General features: G+C 37.7%; 1 protein-coding gene across 3 annotated transcripts in view; it reads left to right on the top strand.

The window, feature by feature from the left end:
• PTPRN2 (protein tyrosine phosphatase receptor type N2) overlaps window positions 1-21,061 on the top strand; it is a 646,903-nt gene that overhangs the window by 259,444 nt on the left and 366,398 nt on the right. For all 3 annotated transcript variants that reach the window (XM_066991452.1, XM_066991450.1, XM_066991449.1), the window contains exon 10: window positions 16,039-16,125. In XM_066991452.1, coding sequence (XP_066847553.1) covers window positions 16,039-16,125 — 87 coding nt within the window. The remainder of the gene's footprint in view (window positions 1-16,038; window positions 16,126-21,061) is intronic.

Below are 21,061 nucleotides of genomic sequence, written 5' to 3'. Positions count from 1 at the left end.
GCTAAGAGGCAACCTCATTGCTCTCTACAACTTCCTGAGGAGGGGAAGTGGAGAGGAAGGTGCCGATTTCTTCTCCCTCATAACCAATGCTAAGATGCAAGGGCAAGTCACAAAGCTGTGCCAGGGGATTTTCGGAGTGGATGTTAGGAAAAAAAAATTACTGTGAGGGTGGTCCAACACTGGAACAGGCTTCCTAGAGAGGTGGTTGATGCCCCAAACCTGTCAGTGCTCAAGAAGCATTTGGATAATGCCCTCAGTAACAAGCTTTAACTTTTGGTTAGCCCTGAAGAGGTCAAGAAGTTAGGCTAGAGAATCTTTGAAGGACTCTTCTAACTGAACTATTCTAAATTCTAAGATTTTTCATCTAAATTCTAACGTTTTTGATGTAAGTTCAGGATTACAGACTGCTCATGTTGGCTTGTGAGCCAACTTCTAGCACAGTTGTATTAGTCAATTCCTAGATATTCCATGTTTTGTCATATGTTAACTCTCAATTCTGGGCTGTCTATGTAAAATTATATAGGTTGTAAATCTGTTCACAACATTGTAACTTGATTGGATCATACAATCATTTCTGTGCTTTTAATTTGAGGTAGCTGGAATTCTGTTCAGTTACTCTGAAAAAGCTGAAAATTGATCTACTGTTCATAGTATGAAACTGCTATGAAAGATGATTAGTCTGACCCATTTAATGTGCAAAGGGTTAGGTTAATTCTAAATGCTTTATACTATTTCTGCACCTTTACAAAGGTGCTAAATGATACTGCTTTGCATATAATGATTACTTTCCACAGGATGATGGTCAGGTTAGGACCCTGAAGCTGCATTGTACAGAACTCTTGGTTTATTCACCAAGTTTTCTGTTTTCCTAGGCAGGTCATTAAAGAATTGTATTTTATGGTCTTCATCATTTGTTATCTCAAACAGAGATATGTAGGGCATTTTAATTGCATTTAAAAATGAAATATGAAATAAAAATGAATCACAATATATACGGCAATGAAACAGGAATGATAGGTTTTATTCTTTGTTACTGGAAGGTCTTGATGTTTCTTAGAAGCTGAGTTTTTGTATTCCATGAGGCTTTTCAGGTCTCTTTAGAAAATAATAACAGAATGTTCTTGTCCTTTAATACAGATATACAAACAGAAACACTGATTTGACCTTCTCTGCATATCTCAATGTCTTCTTTGAAATTATTATTCCATATGCAAGTATACTTTATCAAGGGAAAAAGATTTGTGCACATTCTTCACTTCTACAACGAGTTTTAAAAACTACACGAAACTCTAAACATACATAACACAGAAAAGCTCTTGGTACTAAAGTCTGTTAAAATCAGCAACGGATAGCACTGCTCACAGGAAAGAAAAAAAGGAAAATTTTTTATCGCCTACTTTATCATTTTCACTAATAGATTCTGCCCTTGTGTAAACAAGTTCCGTAAGTGTCCATCTATGAATTTAAAGCCAAAAGTTTTGCTTCTGATAATGAAGTTTGACCCTCTACAAGTGGCATGATGATGTAAATGATACAAGTGGAAAATATTTGCCTATGGATTTATTGACAAGAAACAATTCTGTCATTTTCTCAGCATCATAACCAATAGATAAATGTTAATCTAGAATCTTCCTTGGTTAACTGTTCACATGTAATTATTCACAATCCCTAGTGGTTTTTAGACATATTTTTTTTTCAGTTTTTTCTCTGTAATCCTCCAGTATTATTGTGATATTTAGTGGCAGAAATCACATCGCCCACATTGCCGCTTTAATGTAGTGTTTCACCTTAATTCTGATGATATATATTCCCACAGGAAAATTATATTTTATGCATTTGTGCACAAGAAAATAACAGAAAAACAGTAGTTATGTGTAACTGTGCCGTAGAGAGCAAAAAATAGAATCATAAAATCATAGAATGGTTTGGGTTGGAACGGACCTTAAGGATAATCTGATTTCACCCCACTCCCCCAGCTCCCCCTGCCATGGGCAAGGACCCCTCCCAGCAGCCCAGGCTGCCCCCAGCCCCATCCAGCCTGGCCTTGGGCACTGCCAGGGATGGGGCAGCCACAGCTCCTCTGGGCAGCCTGGGACAGGGCCTCACCGCCCTCTGAGTGAAGAATTTCCTCCTAACATCCAATCTAAATCTCTCCTTTTTTAGTTTAAAGCCACTCCCCCTTATCCTATCACCACAACCCCTGACAAAGAGTCCCTCCCCACCTTGCCTGTAGGCCCCTTTAGGCTCTGGCAGGCTGCTGCAAGGTCTCCTTTGAGCCTTCTCCTCTCCAGGCTGAACAACCCCAACCTGCTCAGCCTGTCTTCGTAAGAGGGGTGCTCCAGCCCTCTGATCATCCTCGTGGCCTCCTCTGGGCTCATTCTACTACATTCATGTCCTTCTAGTGCTGGGGGCCCCAGAGCTGAATGCAGCACTCCAGGTGGGGTCTTAAGAGAGCAGAGCAGAGAGGGAGCATCCCCTCCCTTAACCTGCTGGCCACACTTCCTTTTATAAAATCCAGGACAAAATGGGCTTGCTAGGCTGCAAGACCATATAGCCGCCTCATATACTTTTTATTTTTGTGCAGAGATAATATGATAGTCTGTTCTGTTTCCCTTAGCTTTTTTGCCTCCAAAATGTGAATCCTGGAATATGGTTCTCACCTGCTGAAGTAGATTGCTTTACAAGAGAAGAGTCCTTCCAGGGATCCATCTATCTCTCTTAGCTCTTCACCTCGCCAGATATTTTGCTCCACTTTCTATTGGGTCAAACTTTGTATTTTCACCTCTAGAGAAAGATCCAGAGCCAGATTTTGACTTGACGTAACTGGTGATGAACTGATCCATGACTCTGAGTAGTGGCACCAAGTCAGTCTGGTCCCTTAGGTTGATGAAATGCGATGGGTAAATTTCGGAGTGCAGCTGGAGTCCCAAGGAGTGCCACAATGACTAGCTCATATTTGTATCTCTCTGCTTAGCTGAAAAGAGATAGCTGGAAGATGTTCCTAGTTCCACCCTTCTCTCTTTCCATGCCTTCTGTGCTGCATTAGCAACCCTTCTTTGTGTCTCATGCGCCTGCAGCCAGTGCAAGGATGCCACAAGCTCTCTGTGAGCAGGTTCAGGTCACTATCCTGTCTCCACACTACCAACCCTTAGGTGGTGAGGCTGCATGTTACATATCTCTGAGATAGGAATGGGGTGGTAAGCTGTGTTTTGTTTTTATCAACAGTGGTAGTCATTAAACCCCCGAGATGCTGCAGTGTCTCACAATACCATATGGTCAATACTTCTAGTGCATTACAGTGTTTTTCTGGTAATTACCATGTAGTTCATTATAAAAGAATGATGAATTTTAAGCTTTTAGAATGAGTGAGAAGGAGAAAGACAAAGACTGGGATTCCTGGGAATGCATCAAACTGAATTATAATGCAGTCTATTATCTACCAGTACTTTTTCATCAGTGCTGTTCTGCCCAGATCTGGGAGGTTCAGCTATAAAAATGCAATAATTTAATTTTCATGCCTGATAAATTTTTGGAATTTCCTGACTCAGATAATGTGTATACAATGTAAACATCTGACCACTAAAAATTAGAATGAAGTCATTTATATCTCACTGTAAATCATTTTTATGACGTGCAAACAAACAAAAAAACTTTTGAAGTAGGAGTTCAATGAAGACTAATTCAGAGCACCAAGAATAAATCAGAACAGAGAAAATAATTTAATTTACCTATTAAGTAGATATTTCCACTTGCACTTTTTTGAATAAGGTATGGCACAATCTAAGGACTGTGTGTATCTGCTGAAGAAATAACTTCGGAGTCAATTTCTTAATAGAATGGTGATTGATTTTAGAAAAAGTCCATTTAAAAAATTTTAAATATTTGGATCTGTTACAGAAATGTTTGTGTTTCTTTAATTTCATTATTTTAACATTATGCTGCTGGACATTCTTGGTCTTCTGTAATTTAAACCATCTGCATTGTGTTGGTCTGAGCTTTAAGTTGCCTTGAAGGAAGGGGTTTAAATTTCACTCATTTTTGTGATATTAAGAAAGGGAAGGTATGAAAAGTCAGAGGTGCATTAAAATGTGTATCACCAGTTGCCCTCAGTCTCATTTATTAATTACTTGTATGATGGAATAGTTTGATTTGAAAGAAAAATTTTGTATTTTCAGGGCTTTTTTATATCTGAGATTTAGGGCTTGTGACAAGTCAACTTCACCACTATTTCATGCATCCAGCTTAAAAAAAATCCATTAAGAAGTGCTTTGTTGGGGTCCAGACTCTGAAAGAAAGATATCATTATTATAGCAGAGATTATTGCCATTATTTCCATGTTTCTGCCAGTAACAAAGTGTCTGTATGAATTTGTCACTATTAACATAGCTGGGGGTAGTGCTTACTTGAAGCAATACAAGTACAAGCTGGCACAGGGTCACGCTTCAATTATAACTCTAGAGAGTTGATCCTTCTCGACTTCTCAATCACTCTTGTGTTTCCACGATGCCGTTATCTCTCTGACCTTCATAGCCTTACCACTGCCATCGATTTTTACCAGGTGTCATGTGTGTTACAAATTGGTCTGGACTTGAATCTGTCTATATTAGGGGTTTAAATTCACACTTATTGGTGGTGGGAAAAGAGGGGAAAATATGAAAAGTTGGAAATTGCTGATGTGCCAAAACAAAAGTAAGTTTAAAAGTGTTTAAAGGCTAATAAAGCCTCTGGGAAAACAAACAGAAAAAACAAACAAACTGCAGACTAATGCAATAAAACTGCAGTGTCCTTAAAATGATTATGATAACAGTGTCGTGATGTGAAGCAGCTCTCAAACAATCTGGTGACTAGCTCTGTGCTCAGAAGTTATTTGGTTACTTTCATGAATCTTGGATAAATGTGAACAATTTACAAAATTCATTATGATATAACTAAATTTAAGGCACAGACTGAGTTCAAACCAGATAAAATCCATTTAGTGCTGAAATACATTCCTTCTCTAAGTATTTACTGGGGATGAGTGCTTCAAGATGTGTGAAACTACACTGAAACATGGACAAAAGACACAAACTCAGACAGACGAGGCAGGCTGTTGTAACACTGTGGGCTTGATGAAGCACCAGTGCCCAGGACTTTCATTATAGATTGTCACGTGAGTTACTCTCAGGGGCATTGCCAGACAAGAGAAATAAATACAATTTTGGTGTCTAAATATCTTTTAAGCTTGGTGGGCTCAGGAAGAGTTTAATCGTAACACTATAAATTACTTTGATGTTAAAATGGTCCCAATAGTCCTTGCTGTACCACTTACTTCCTCTGTGACCTGAAATGAACCCCTCTAATATCTCAGTTTCTTCTCCTTTGTATGGGATCTGTCTTGGGGTGAGTGAGACTCCCTTTGTGTCTAGAAAATGAGAACTAAGAGTTGAAGAAGGCAGTTTATACTGGTTGTAGTTTATACTGGTTGTTGCAAACCCAATGAGAATGGGAGAGAGTCATCACCCCTGTGCTGCCATGTCTTCCTCTGACATGCCATGTCACCTAAGGGTGCATGAGCACTCTCTTCTTCCATGGAGCATGTGTAGCTGACACCATGCACCATTTACTCCCTCCTCTGGCAAACACGACGGCTTTCCTCTGGATCACAAAGCCTGTGTGGGTGGCTAGCAGCTAAATCAGCCAGTTTTTAAGTGTTCTCTGGAGTCAGAGAGTAGTTGTGGCATGAGGAAAAGAGTCATAAAGCCAGTTTCCTGGAGACAGGAGTGAATGGGAAGATGGGACTGAAGGTCTATTGAGGAACCTTGTTGAAACTGTGCCTGTTTATTGTGATGGTATAGCTCTTCCATAGTTCGGTTACTACTGAAATTTGCACGCAAAGAGAGGTTCACATCTTTCTATTTCATACTTCAGTAAGTGAATTTCCAATTATGTTGCATGTTAAAATATTTACTAGTCTTAGCGGAACAAAAGTGAAGAAAAAAGAGAAAAAATGAAAAATGAATAGAAAACGACGTGTCCTTAAAATAAAAGGTCTTCTAAGGTTTTCAGCTTCTCTGAGCTGGAGAAGTGCTGTGATCAGACTCTGAAACCACATCAGTGATAAGCCACTTTCACATCGTATGTCTTGGCTATTTATATCTGAAGACCTCTGTGCCTCAGCCTCCAGAAGACCATGCCAGGGACCCTCTCTTTTGCTCTGTGGCAGCACCAGGCCTGGGAGCCCCGTGGGAGCAAAGTGCCTTTTGATGGGATGCATCAGATTCTCCTGGCAGAAAAGCTGCTGCTGCAGCAAAACCACAAGTTGTACCTGCCCTCCAAATCAACAGGAGATAAATGGGATGCTCTTCATACCGAGTTTAAGGAGTGTGACTCACAGAGCAAGGGCCAGGGTGTCACTGCAGATTAAGGACTGGTTATGAGATAGGAGAGAAAGATTCGTCATGAACTGCTGCTTCTCAGCATGTAAGAGGGATTAGTGGTACCCCATGGGCAAATTGTCTCTGTTAGGAAGAACTATGGAGGATTTAGAAAAATTCCAGATGGATTTAAATACATTGAGGGATTAAGGAGCACAATGGTAGATGAAATTCAGCTCGAATAAGTGTGACAGAATAATAGACATTAACAAAAATAGTCCTTTTGGGAAAAAAAAAAAAAAAGATATTCTTAAAACTCCTCGTAGTCTGTGCTCTGAGGCAGTGGAAAATTTTGAAGAGAAGATTTTCTGTGTTTAGATACATGAATCCATTGGCATTGTGGTACGTTTCCAGACTTGAAAATTTAAAAGGAGGCATGCAAATCCTGAATTAAGTAGCCCATTTCTAAAACACAAACCTGTCCAATGTATCACTTTGGTCAAGAATTCAGCAAGAGATTTTAAAAAAGAGAAAGATTTTAGTAAGTAATGAGCACATACATAATCACAGTTATTTGTAGAATCCAGCAATAATCATACTTATTTTTAGAAGGAATACTTTTGGTGCAGGGTATAAGGCAAGAGGGACCAATTCCTGATCTCTCTCCAATCGTTTTCTAGGCTGCAGTGTAGTGGGTGTGCATGGCGACAGACTGCATGGCTGGGATTATCATCCCAGTCTGGAAACACGGGGTTTGTGCATTTCACAAGGTGCAAGTAGGGAAACGTTGTCACTGTTCTTGTGCCTCTGGAGTCAGATACTGGATCAGCTGGAATCTGTTTTTTTCTTGTGTAGCATTCTCATTTATTAGGTCAGGTGTCTCTTCTATTTCTGGGACAGGGTGTTTTGCTACTTTTTGAGTGAGTTCTGGAAAACTGTCAGACCACTGGCAATTTCATAGCAGGCCTCACACCTATAAGCTTTTCCTCGGGGAATTGAGGCCAATGTTGAATACTGTTACTGGACAACTACCTTAATGTCTTAATTCCTTGACTTTTAGCAGCATGAATGAAACAGTACTCAAGAGGAAAACAAATAAACAAACAAACAAAAAACCTAATGGTTTCTGTTTGTCACAGCATTATTTTTCCCAGGGTAGCTTGCTCCCTAGATAGTCCTTGCAAAGCTGTATCTAAAAAAGCACTACTCTCACCCTTCTTCTTTAGAACTTTTCTAGCATTATCTTGGATTTCATTTTATTTCTTGGTTCTTATTTTTCTGTTTTTAGTACTGGATTAAGAAAATCAGGCAGTAGCATGTCCAAGGTGTTTTAAAATAATCTCCCATCTTGTGCTCCTTGCTACTGCTGAGAAGTGCCTCGAGGTCTGGGGTTAGTATGTACTGCTGGGGATGTGCTCCCTGCAGCAATTGATCCTGCCCCATCAATGTGGGTGGTTAAAAGGGCTGAAGCTACTGTCACTTTTCAAATAGCCCCCCTCTGCTGGAATTAAACTACTGCATTCATTAGAGAAAATAATAGTAAAACAAAGAGACAGTTCCTCGTGTATCTATAAGTTATTTTGAAGAAGCTCTGAAAGACATCCATACACTCAGAGTCTCATCCCTATGACCAGAATGTACCCAACATACCTGCTGTTTCCCAGGGACTGAGGGAGGATGGCAGCTTGTGCTGGAGCTGGACAGGTTGCTCCTGCCAATTACCCATCACCATCAGCAGGGTGCTTGCTTGCAGCCTAATCAATGCTCTTGCTGCTGCCAAGTGGTTTTAGCAGCCGGAGCAAACTGGTCCTCAGCTTTATTCATTCTAAAGGTGGCCTCTTGAATATTGGACTCTCTAAAGCATTCCATATGATATTCCAGACGCATTTCTTAACTTTCCTTTTTTTTTTTTTTTTTTTTTAAATTTACCTTGTACTAAGGAGACTCTGCTGCATATTAAGAAATTGATACCATTATAGAGCATTGCTCTGTCAATGAAGGGAAGCCTATTTGATATCAATGCATAGACAGCATTGAAAAATGACCAGGCAGAACTTTGTTAAGTAATTATTTTAAAATAAAGAATGTGTGTATCTTAAAATTCAGTTAAAAAAAATCAAAAAAAATAATTATCTAAGATCAGAACAAAAACAAACAAAACAAAAAACAAACAAACAAAAAAAAACCTTCTACAAAGATGTTCCAGTGTGTTCCTGCTAAGTTGACAACTGCTTAAAAAAATCTTAGATACAAATGCTCTAATACAGAGGTATGCAGGACCAACAAAATTATGTTTGTCAGCTCAAGTCTTCTCTTTTTCTAGAGAAAAGTACCACCACTAGAAGATGCTGACATTGGTAAACCCTCCTAGGCAATTGTCAGACAAGGTCTTTTGGTAGAATATTTTCTGCTTCACTGAGACATGCCAAAGCAGTTGGTTATTATGAGATCCACCATATCTAGCAGTCCTGTGCTGAAAGGCACCTTGTGTGAAGTGTATCCTGACTGCCTTCTGCTTATTACTGCAGGGTTAGAAAGTGAAGCAGGAGGTGGAAGAAATCTTACCAGACTTACTCTGAGCAGTTTTAACTCCTACATCATCAAGGGTGCTCTGGGTACCAGCCCTAAGAGAGAGCTCTGTCCATCATCCTCTTGATGGCATGGAGGTTAATCTGCAGGCATGGAAGTGACAGGGGAAGGTGGACAAAGTGCAATAGAGAACATAACTGTAACTCATATCACTCAGAAGGAAAAAAAGCTGCTGTCCCAAACAGTTTTCAAGCATGTGTTTGTTTTGCATAAGTAAATATTAGAAAAGTTTTTGAAGTAAACATTGGACTAAATCAAAAATCTCTCCTCCCAAAAGTCCTAGGTGCTGTGTTCAGGTTCTGCTTTCCTCCAGCTGAGATGCAGATTCAACCTAACTGAACACAGGTGTAACCACAATTTTGAACCTTCTTCAGGGGAAATAGGTGGAGTGGAGCTGCCACTGTGCTTGACTTTGGATAGCAAAAGAGAGGCAGTGTGTGAGAGTGGCACTTACCTCCCTAGGAAATGCACTTTCTGATACTTCTTGGAGAGCTGTAGTTAAGCACTCAAGCAACTTTCAGTATGTAGTCATGCCTGGTAATTTTGGTGCAGTGCTCAGCACTCTTAAAAATGGGTGAACTGGACTTCATTGCTTATGTCCTGATTTAAACAAATTTTAGGTGGATTGAATCCTACCTTACTTAAGATTTCACTGGGGACTAGACTGACATTTGGGTTTAAGGAGTGCAATTCCCTATGTCAGGCCTATTTCTGTACTGTAGATTATTCTTCATTTTTGCAGAAAATGATTCAATTGAACTAATCTGACAGGGTTGACTGGATGTCCATTATAGTGCTGCATTACAATTGCTAAACAGAATATTGGAAGGGCACTAGGTACAGACTGGTAAAGACAATACATAATTTGAATGACGGCACTAAGGGAGAATTTTAGAGTCCAGTAAGTAGGTTTTCAAAGACACTTGGCAGTTGGGAGGAGGAAAAACAAATGAGAGCAACTGCTTGTGAGACTGACATAACCTCAGCATAACTTTGAGCTACAAGTTGCTCTCCTTGCTGGGAGCAGGCTTGGCAAACGCTAGCAATCAAACCATCTGTATAACTGGATCAGATTTTTCGCAACCAAAATGGATCAATTTATGGGATTGTTTTGACAGGCATGTTGGGAAATACAGAACATATAGTTTTCATCATTGTTTACTTCTGTTTTTCCTCTTGTTCCCTTTGACATTGCCCACTGGCTTTTATTAGAGTCTGAGCTCCATTTAACTCAGCATGCAGAGCTGGACATGCTGCCAGTGTCTGCTCCCTGCAGAACTCCTCCTGTTTCTTCATTTACATGTTACTTCCTTGTTCTTTAACCAGGAGGGGAAGCTTTGAGCCTTGAATGCATAAATCATTAGGTCCAGGTCAAAAATACACAATTCATTATTCAAAATGGTTGTTCTCACTCATCAGATTTCTAGTTTATCTTGGGAATTTATTGGAAATGTGGCATCCATCTGTAGCATTGTTTGGATAATTGTGGCATGAAGCTGACCAGGTCTTGAGATCAGCATCCAATATTCAGCCCTACTCTTTTTGGAATGGTCTAATCGGCCATTTGTGAGGCACATCTGGTCCATAAAACTGTTGACTCCTACTCCATTTGCCCACAGCAGCCATTTAGCAAGGCTACCAATTCAGCAGTGAGAGAGAAGTTACCTTCCCCTGGATCCAGGTGCTCTAAATATGTTGTAAAATCAGTCAGATGTACTGTAAAGACAGTCAGATCCACTGTGCTGAAAAAGTTTAGAATATTTTTTTTGGTAGGAAAACGAGGGAAGTTTTTATTATAACTAAAAAATAATTTTCAGGTTACTTGGTCTTTGCTACTGTATCGTCTCCTTATTTGGTAGGGAGAAATATGTTTAACCTTTGGGGACTAATTGTCCCCAGTAGTGCAACTCTTATTCTTGGATCCGGAAAGCATGCAAATCAAATGATAATAGTTTTTTATTTAACAATACTAGACATCTGACATAGAAAGCTGGTATCATTGCCTTCATTTTACAGATGGCGAAACTGAGGGTCACAAGGATGTCTTGACCAGGGTCACCTGATAGGCCTCTTCCAGATGAAGACATTTTTTTCCTCATTCATCCTTTGTTCAACAGCAGATATTCTCACTAATGTATAAAGTGACTGAAGGCAATGGGATTGTTTACATGAGCAAAAAAATTGGCTAGCAAAATCCATATGTAGCAATGACTATGAAGGAAATCACTTAATATGATTGTCCTAGGTCGTGCCAAATTTCTGGAATGAGATTTTAGAAATGACTCCTCATCCCTGTATTTTTCTGGTAAATTGAGCAAATGAAAAGTGAAATATTTAATGGACAATAGCAGAGGAAGATTATAATCCAATGTTCTATTATTTGAATTACCTCTGTAAGTGGATTGTTCCTTAAAATATTTCTGTTTTCATCTCCTTCATTAGAAGGGATTTAGGCATTGGAAGATACGGAATATTATTTTCACCAGGCAATCTAATTTTCCTGTATTCAATGTCCAGTACGATTTGTGGACACATTTTAACAAACAATTAGATAAAGTTGGTCTCCCAAATCTTCTCTTGAGCATTTCAGTGGATTACTTAATTTTCAGAAGTGCTCAACAGTTCACATTGAGGTAAAGGGATATTTATTCCTGCACTTTCATTTAAGATCCATCCCTAAATAAAATAGCTATATAGCCTCGATCTGCTTTTCTTATTAGACAAAACTCCTGATGAAGTTAAAGGGATTCGACTGAATCATGAGTATCTTAGCACAGACAAGTAGCTATGTATTGGGCTAGTTGTTTTTCACATGCTGAAAATGAATATGAGATTTTTCATAGCTATGTCATGATGTTAAATCATGACATCAGAATCTTGCAATGAGCTGAGGAGTCATTTCATCTGAAGACATGATGAAGTGCTACCATATAATGTTGGCTGTGTTTAGCGGAAAGATAAGACATATGCTCTAGCAGGTATAACTAGTTTAGTACAAGAGCTTTTTGCTGCAAAGTGAGATTAAACAAAAGCAGCAGTGAAATATTTTTCAGATGAGGCTGTTCCAGATTTTAAAACTTTGTATCTATATTAACCCCAAAGGAAATGTTTATACTTCATTCCCCCTTTATTTCTTCATTGTCATTAATCCGTCAAAGTATATTCTACAAATAATATGAGATAGAGATTGTCATCTGAGTGAAACAGAGTTCTGCTACTGGTTCAGTAGGATCTGAATTTGTCAGCTGAAAAATAGTATTTAGGCAAACACTTAAAGAAAGAGATGGCGTTGGAAGACAAAGCAGTAGAAGAAAGTTAGTTGTATGTGAGTTTTGTACACTTTCTGATTCTCCTTTTGTTTTCCAAGCTGTAGAGAACTGGAGCCAGAAAGCTGAAAAGACATATATATAAAACATACAAAAGACAAATATATATAAAGACATATATATATAAATGTAAAGATGTATGACATTTTGTCTTAGTTGCTGTTATTGTACTCAACTGAACACTGGCATAGGTTGCCCAGAGAGACTGTGGAGTCTCTTTCCTTGTAGACCTTCAAAAGCCTCGTGGACGTAATCCTGGGCAACCATCTCTAGGTGGCCCTGCTTGAGCAGGGGCTGGACCAGATGACCTCCAGAGGTCCCTTTCCATACTCAGCCCTTCTGTGATTCTGTGATCTTAACACAGTTAACTTGAAAACCTAATATAAGCACTATCTTGAGATCTCTGCCAGCAACAGCCACATCATCATCCAACAGTTTATTGTTTCTAAGGCCAAAATCTAGACTGGACGTGATCAGAAACTTCAAAGGCAATCCAAAAAAATAAAAATTAAAAAAATGGAGTGGCAAAATCAAGGACTTTTAAAGACACAACAGGAGACATTATTTTTCTTTGACAAGAAAGGGTTAGACAGTCTCAAGAGAACTTGCAAAGCATAAATAGAACCTACAGGTAGGTCTTGCTACTTTTCTTTTTCTAGGGCCCTTGACCCTCCTTCGCTTTAAGGAACTGAAATCACAAGCTTAACAGTTCAAATAAAGTCATGGGAATCCTATCCCAATCTTTCTCCCAAGTCTTTGGTCTTGATAAAATAATTTTATCATCATGATTGAATCCAAAGAGTCTTTCTACTGTTACAATTTCTGTCTGTACTATTTGTTCCTTATCCAAACCACTATTTTTTTTTTGGTCTTTGCTACTTGATTTATGTAACACTTTGCTTCTATTAATTCTGTAGTAGATGAACCCTTACGATCAATAGAGGAATCATATTCATGAAAAATGACACTGATATTTCTCAGTTTTTCTTGCCTTTGTAATACAGAAACTTCTTTCCATGTAGGGCTGAATCAAGCAAGCAGAAAACCAAGCACAGTACATGAAAGATCCCATCTAACAACTGCTCCATGTGTACTGTGTGCTTGCACCAGGGGGGTATGGGAGGACTGTGTGCTGGAGGACAGGTGATGTTTGCAAATTGTGTTCTGGTAACAGTCCTTGAATAAAGCTGGTCAGATGGGTGATGTGGATGTACAGAGCTGTCACAATGTAGGCTAGTCTTCTTTATGCTGTGCTGGTGGGAACGGTGTACTCGCTCGGCATAAGCCAATCTAGAAGTGATCACTGTACAAGCATACACTGTGTAACACTGAGCAAAATGCAACATGAATTAAAGCAGGAGGGAAATAAAGTGTGGATAATGATGTTGTGGCATTTTTAGAGAAAGATTTTGAATATTCAGCTCATCTACAGCAAAACTATCAAAGAACTGTAATAAGCAGTAAAAGTATATGGCAGCATTTAGAAATTGGAAAAATAATATTGGAAAGTACTCTGGCATGTTACTCATTCTTGATGTGAGTCCTCAAATGTGATAGTGTGATCAGTAATAGTACTGGTACCAAAGAGGATAATAGATAGCAGCATGCCTTTGTAAAGTACACAGGTACCAGTTCTGAAGCTCTGCTGTGCTGTTATGAATGACGGGTTCTTAGCCTGACACACTCTATGTGAGCTTGTGAGCCTGTGTGCCTTAGTTTGCTATTGGATGAAAATTACTAAGACTGCTACTGGATGCCCAGGCTTGCAAAAGAATGGCTTTCCAGCACCATTTTCTTTCTCATTTTCTCTCCTGCATTCTTGCTGTGTTGTAGCATTCAAATGCTCTGATTGCATCCCACATTACTGTTACTACATCGGCTTGTAGCAGCATACCTTGTTTTTGAGGTTGGAGATAGCTTTTGCAGGGAAGGAGGGGGTAAGCGGGGAATGGGAGGTTGAGCTTTTACAAATAAGACTCCCTTGGTTAAAAATGACACCAATGTATGCAGCAGACTTTCCCTGCACCTCTGTGTATACTTGCTATTACAGTAAAAGCCCACTTGCTGACACCAATCATTTCTGTAAAATTTAAGCCAACATCTTTGGGAGAAAAGATTTAATTAACACATAAGCCCCTGAGTCACTATGACAATCTGCTTTCATAGTGATGGGAATAATCACATTTCTACCCACTGTCAGTCCTTGAAATATAGGGATTTTATGAATAATCTATAGTACATTTTTTTTCCTTACAGAAACAATCAGATTCTTTTGTTACTTTCAGACAAGAACATTTCTGTCTCAGACATCTAGAAAAACTCTAAATTTATCTGGTGCCTTGAGGGGCTACCTCTGCTTGTGTGACAGGAGGTCTCTTGAGCATTTTGGGTTAGTAACATGAAGGGAGGCTGAACAATTCCATCCTAACCAAGATCCATGAGACATCCCATTATTTAAATAGAGGTGCCCTTAGGGCAGTGTATGCAGAACCCAGTGCAAATAAATAAATAAATAAGCAGTACTCATTGCAGACAATAAATAAATTTGTGGCCATGATTACAGTGCTATAAAATTGGATTCAAAAACTTTCAATGTGAAGCAGAAATAATAACCTAGGTACAGAGCTTTGAAAAATCTTTCCCCCCTTAGTCCAGTTGAAAAGATCATGTCTAACAGTACGTACTTTTTTGACACCTCCTTCTCCTACTTGTTATAAACCCTTGAAGGAAAAATACAGAACCTTGTTTCCCCTGGGTTAGCTTCATCTAAGTTGTTTCTGATTTAAAGTGGCATAAGTCAGATAAGTATCAGGCTTGTAAGGTTTAATTTTATGAGTGTTTGGGCTTGAGAATAATTCTATAATCACAATTTAGAGCATGTTGTATCTTTTTCTCACTAGAAACTGAGATATCATTTTCTTTTCTTTTTACTTTCTTAATACTTTTGTATTTGGCTTCACTGTACTGAACAACAGTTAAACAAGTTATGATCTGTCTATTAGGGACAACATTCATAACATTTGTAGAGTGGTAGCAACTCTAATAACCTGATTTTTTATAAATACGAATTTTGCATCTAGATAAGTGCTTTTTTAAATGATAGCAGTCCTCTTGTGTTATGCTTGATTGCAACCTGTTTTCTAAATTAAAAAATGTAAATGTGGCATTGACAAAGGTTAAAAAGATTTACAGTGGGTTCTGTCTGCAGTGCATACACACACCAAACCAAATCCTATGTATCTAATCAGTGTCCTCTGGACTGTGTGCCTTGCTCCATTGTTTACTCTCAAATCCATAATAATTTTGTATCCTTTCACTGGGCAAAGATTCATTTTAAAAACTAATGAATTTAAAAATATGCTTTTCCCTTGTCCATTTGATACTGAGCCGCAATTTGACTTTCATTGTTTGTTTCCCTCCTTGTCTCATCAATCCTTTTCCCTCTTTCTGTCCTTTTACTTTATTACATTTTTTATTGAGGACTGAGATGAACTGGTTGCTGCATCATGGGCCCATTACACTTCCTAACAATTCCATTTACACCTTATTGTTTGTCTTATTGCTGGAAAATTCAGGTGATTCATCATGCCTGAAGAAGCACCTGATCCCAATTCCCTTGATATCACGATCACTATGTGACAGGAATACAGTTAGTGGTGGCTTTCAGGCTCTAAGAGGCCAAGGTGATAACTCTTTTGGGACTTTTAGCCTCTCAAGTATTGATGAGTTCCATTTTCGTAACGGTCTGTTTTCTTGCTCCCTTTCAACAGCCCCCTGAGTGTGGAAAAGGGCTTGGAGTTAATAAAGGAAGTGGCAGATCTCCTGAAGCTGCAGATGAGTGCCTTCGATGATGTCAAGTATGTACATGGAATTTGGCCCTTTTTACTTATTGGATTTCTTATTATTTTTGAATGGTTTGTCTTACAAGGAAATAACTACTCTTTAATGTCAAAATTAATGACAGCATGTGAGAGAAAAAAAGAATATTGGGATGATTTTTGTAATGTCTCCTACATACAGTTAGGAACAAATTATTTATTAAACATTATAAAGACTGAAATAACCCTATGCTCCCACAGGGAAAAAACAGTCTATTCAAAGTGCTGTAAAAATATTACTATCTTATTTAACAGGATCTGGGTAAGGCAAGTATTGTAAAGGGTCATCATACCCAGTGTTGCTGAGGGGTAAACAAGATGGGTTGTTCCCAACAGATGGAGAAGAACTTCAGTCCCTGGATTTCAGTCTGGCATGTGGCACAACAAGTCATGACTCCTGGCCAGCTACTCATTTAACAAGTCACATGGAGTTCAGCTATGCTGAGAACCCGTTTTTCTTCGTATTATCTGTACTGATAAATGTTCTGCATGTTAATCACCTAAGCTACAAGCTTATGATTTACCATGTCTGGTAAAAAAAAATTAGATTGGGATTTTCTTCAAACACTTTGGTAGGGGCATTTACTTTGCAAAATTTTACTCCTTCCTTTGTAAAACAGAAAGTAAAAATAGTTTGATAGAGAAGAAACGGAAAAGAAGGGTCAGCTGTCGGTGGTTTGTGACAGCTTGCTAGAAAAGAAGTCATAACTTGGTTCACAGAAAATGACGAATTTTTGTGTAACATCCAGTTTCTGCCTATGTTTCAGAGTGTTTGGGGTTGCTTGCTTTTCCCCATGAGTCGTGTTGCTGAAGGGCATTGTCTTTCTCAGCCTTACTTGTGCTTTTGCTTAACCTTCATCTGCAGTGAATATAATTCATCATTTAATGCTATGTTTTAAGCAATAGTCTGAAGATGTTGCATCTTTGCAGGAAGAGTTTATTATTAATCAGGAAAAAAAAGATCTACCCCTTCTATATCTGAATATATGGTGGGAAATGGATTACTGGTGAGAGTCTTTTTAGAAATCTGACAAATACAAGGCATATAAAGTTTAGCTGTTTAGAAGGAAAATATTCACATATTTAGTTTTTTAGAGCTATTCTTTGCATTGCTGAATGACTTTTTACTTGTATTTTATGAAATGTACTTTTTATGAAAACTGAGTTTTGTAATTACAAAAAATGACAATATTTTATGGCTTTCCTTATAAAAAGAATTTGCAACCTTGAATTTGAATACTAGCAGATAAATCAATGTCTGCTGTACATTTAAAGGGATAATTCCATGGAACAAGTTCTCTGCTGGAATCAATGGGTTCTGCTTCATTAACTTCATTCATTTACAGTACAAGAACACTTTCACCTACCTTTCTAATTGTTAGCATAAAGCCTTTTGGTTATTTTTTTATCATTTGATAAATCACAACAACATTGCAATTGGCAAGCTGTAGATTCATTCTCTAATGGAAAATATCCCTCCAGTGAAATAGCAAGCTATGAAAAACCTTTTTCTTTTCTTTAATATGTGACTTTAGGGAAGCTGCTTATTTTGCATCCATTAACATACAGTCATATGACAGTACCAAAATTACTGGTATAGTATGGTCAGTATTTTAAAATTGTGTTATGAATGGTGATAATTCCAAACAGGGCAGGAGTATTTTGTCTATCAGCACAACGCTTTCATCAGTTTTTATATCTCTGTAAAAGGTTATCCCAAATCCCAAGTTAGGGAAGAATTTGTCCAAAATAAATGGTATTTACTCAAGAAAATGAGGTGCTTTGACTCAGGTTAAACCCCTGAAGTGCTACAGAAATGTGGAGCTGGCCAGCAGATAGAGCAGAATTCAAAGTTTTAGAAAAAGGCTTCACCAAGAAAAGAATTAATGCTTTTTGGATTTGTTCTTTCATTATCACTACATATCCATTATTGGAAAACTGTATTTACTTGAAGGCTCTGGTTACCTTCTGAATGGCCTCATGAGGGAACCCCTCAGAGGGGTTTCAGGAAAGAGTTGATGTCATGGTTATTCCTTATCCATCTTTGATATATTGAAGGATGAGAATGAGACCTCTCAGGAAATATTTTATTAGCTTTCTTTTTCTCAGGGATTAATATAAAAAAAAAAAAAAGTACCAATAAGCTCGAGATCAAAGATTTATAAAGGAAATGGGAAAATAAAAACTACTTTAGTTTGAACTCTGACCTGAGTATGAGCTTGGATTAAAATTCTCAACTCTCTTAGTCTTCCAGGAATTCTGAACAGGAAGAGACAATATAGGGCTGAAAATTTTAGACTATTGCAAAGATTTCAGATTAAAGTCATTTAAATGAGAACCAGAGAGTTAATTTCAGAGTACCAACAAAGCAATCATATTCAATAGTAATAGTGTAAGAACTGAGGACAGAGGACGAGTTATTTTAAAGTGTTAAGTTTTTTTAAAGTTCTTTATATTCTCAAATAAAATGTTCTTTTCCTTTTCTCTGAAAAAAAAAAGTGATTTAAAAGGTACTGCTTTGCAAATACATTACAGCATTTACTTAGTTTTGTCTGCAAATATCTTTCATTCTTCCTTATATATATATTTTTTTTGTCTGTCTTGGAGTTTGGCTAAGTGAACAGTAGCTTTTGCCACGGGTTTTTACCGATTCCCGTGTTAGTTCTTGATTTTAGTTGATGCATGGTAGTAATCAGCTTATCTTATCTTCTCTTTCACAATCCTGCCAACTTTAACCGATGGCCTGCAATTCACAGCGTAGCCTCAGGCTTGGCTCCCAGAGTGTTCAGTCCACTTCTACAGTTGGTTTGTTGTCAAGTTTGCATTGACATAAACTTTGCTCACCCTGTGAAGCAGATGATTGGGAATAGATTTGGAGAATACATAATTAGAAATACTTCAACATTGAAGAAAAGATCCAACATGCTAGCTGTCACTTTTGGATACAGCCTGAATCTTTATGGAAGTAATAGTTATGCTTAATATGTTTTGTTAATGGTTATGTAGCTGTCAAATAAATTCCATTATTTCTTATTACATCATTAGAGACCATTAAAAGGATATTAGCATGCTGATGTAATTATGCAAGCAGACGTAAAATGACTATAGTTATGATTTTAAAATCTAATTATGGGTGTCCAATGCCTCTGGTGATTGATTGTTGGACTGGTATCATGGATTGAAGTCAGATGGGTGGTAGTGCTAGGAGAGTTTGTATTTATTTAAAAAATAATTTTACTACTGCAATCTGCAACATTGACCTTCTTCCTGTAATTACAGTTCTTCACACATTATAGAATAAACTTACAAACACAAGAGATTATCAACAGAAGTCCAAATATAATAAAACTACTGAAATCTGTTAGCTCAGCTGTGAAGGTAGAGGAAATCAGAATCTATAATCAAAGACACTGGGTTAGAACATACATGACTTTGGGTTCTCAGAGGAATACAAATCATTTTTATGCTCTTACGTAAAGTTTTCATACTTGGGATATTTACTGAGAACATTGCTAATGGAAGGGCTTCAGCTCAATTTAGCTGAATACCTTTACATAGAAAGCATATTGTTCTGATGTCATAGTATTTCAGACTGTATATCCTACCATTCTCAGCCTCCAGCTAAAAGTGAATTTTTCTGCTGAATATTTCATCCTTTGATGGATATTGCAGTAATACTGTTTTTTTTTTTCTTCCTTATTATTTCTCTCTTTAGACTTATATGTTTTTCCCTATTGCCATTGAAGATCTCTTACTGTCCGTGTCTCTATTTTCCAGTTTTGTTCTACTGCTTTGGCTTCCTCCACCTGTACATCTTAATGGACAGTACTCAAAGAACTGTCCTCCCAGGACAGGTGATAACTTGACAAAGAATGTGTGCCATAATTTTTCAACGGAAAACCTGTAGTAGAACACCCTGTATTCCTTCCATAAAAACATTAATGTTTATCTACTACCATTGTTTTGGAGCGTAACAGTAATTGTCTATATAAGCATATAATCTATATATGTAATTTTTGGGATGAACAGGATACTTATGCTAAATTTCAAGTGCTAACGTAAATAGATTTTGAAAGCTGATTCTAATTATCTAATATGAACTGGATTGCAAAGCCATAAAATTTAACCAATATATTCCTTATCATGTACAGTTTGCATGTGTGTCGTATATCCAAGGTGAAGTTAAGAAAACACATCACCAAGCTTTCAGTGTCTAAAGCTCAAACTCAGAAGCCTTAAGTTGGTTGTTTGGCTTTCACCTGATTGTTTTCCCCATCCACACTGAGACTAGAGATGAACTCAGTGTTTTAGCTGAATAGTGTATTATATGAAAAATGAAAATTCAGGTTAACTGAAGCTACGTATGAAAAGTGTATGGAAGCTTCAGCTGGCAAACACCTTTCAAAATTTCTAGCAGCCACAGCAGTGTGGTTTGACATTTTGCAAGTAAAATACTATAATTTTTCAATTCAAGGTAATGACTCATTTCAAAATTTAATTACGTTTGGCTTATAAGGCAAATGCAAAATAAACAAAAGCATTGATTTCGGACTGAACTCAAGTGATTGTGTTTTTGGGTTGGTTTGTTTTTCTTTTTAAATACAAGTCTTTCAATAATGACTAATTATGATATAGTCTTGAAATACTTGATTTTTTTTTTTTTTTTTTAGACCTCTGTCTTACTCCACATGCAGGAAATAAAATGCTCCGTTAATGAGCAGCTCTTCAATGTTCCATTTTATCCTCATTGTTCAATGTGTGGCTTCAGGCTTTATTTACTGCACATTATTCAAATCCTGCTCTGAGGTCAGAAAACCCATTTCTGCTTGTTGTTTTTTGTTCTGTTCTGTTTGTTTGTTTTGTTTGGTTTGGCTTCCTATAGTGCTTTTCACTAGGCTATCAAAACCTTTGACTA

The sequence above is a fragment of the Anser cygnoides genome, chromosome 2 (genome assembly GCF_040182565.1).
Source record: "Anser cygnoides isolate HZ-2024a breed goose chromosome 2, Taihu_goose_T2T_genome, whole genome shotgun sequence".
In the NCBI taxonomy this organism is placed as follows: Eukaryota; Metazoa; Chordata; class Aves; order Anseriformes; family Anatidae; genus Anser; species Anser cygnoides.
Note: the sequence above shows the minus strand (reverse complement) of the source record. Positions and strands in the feature narration are given on the sequence as shown.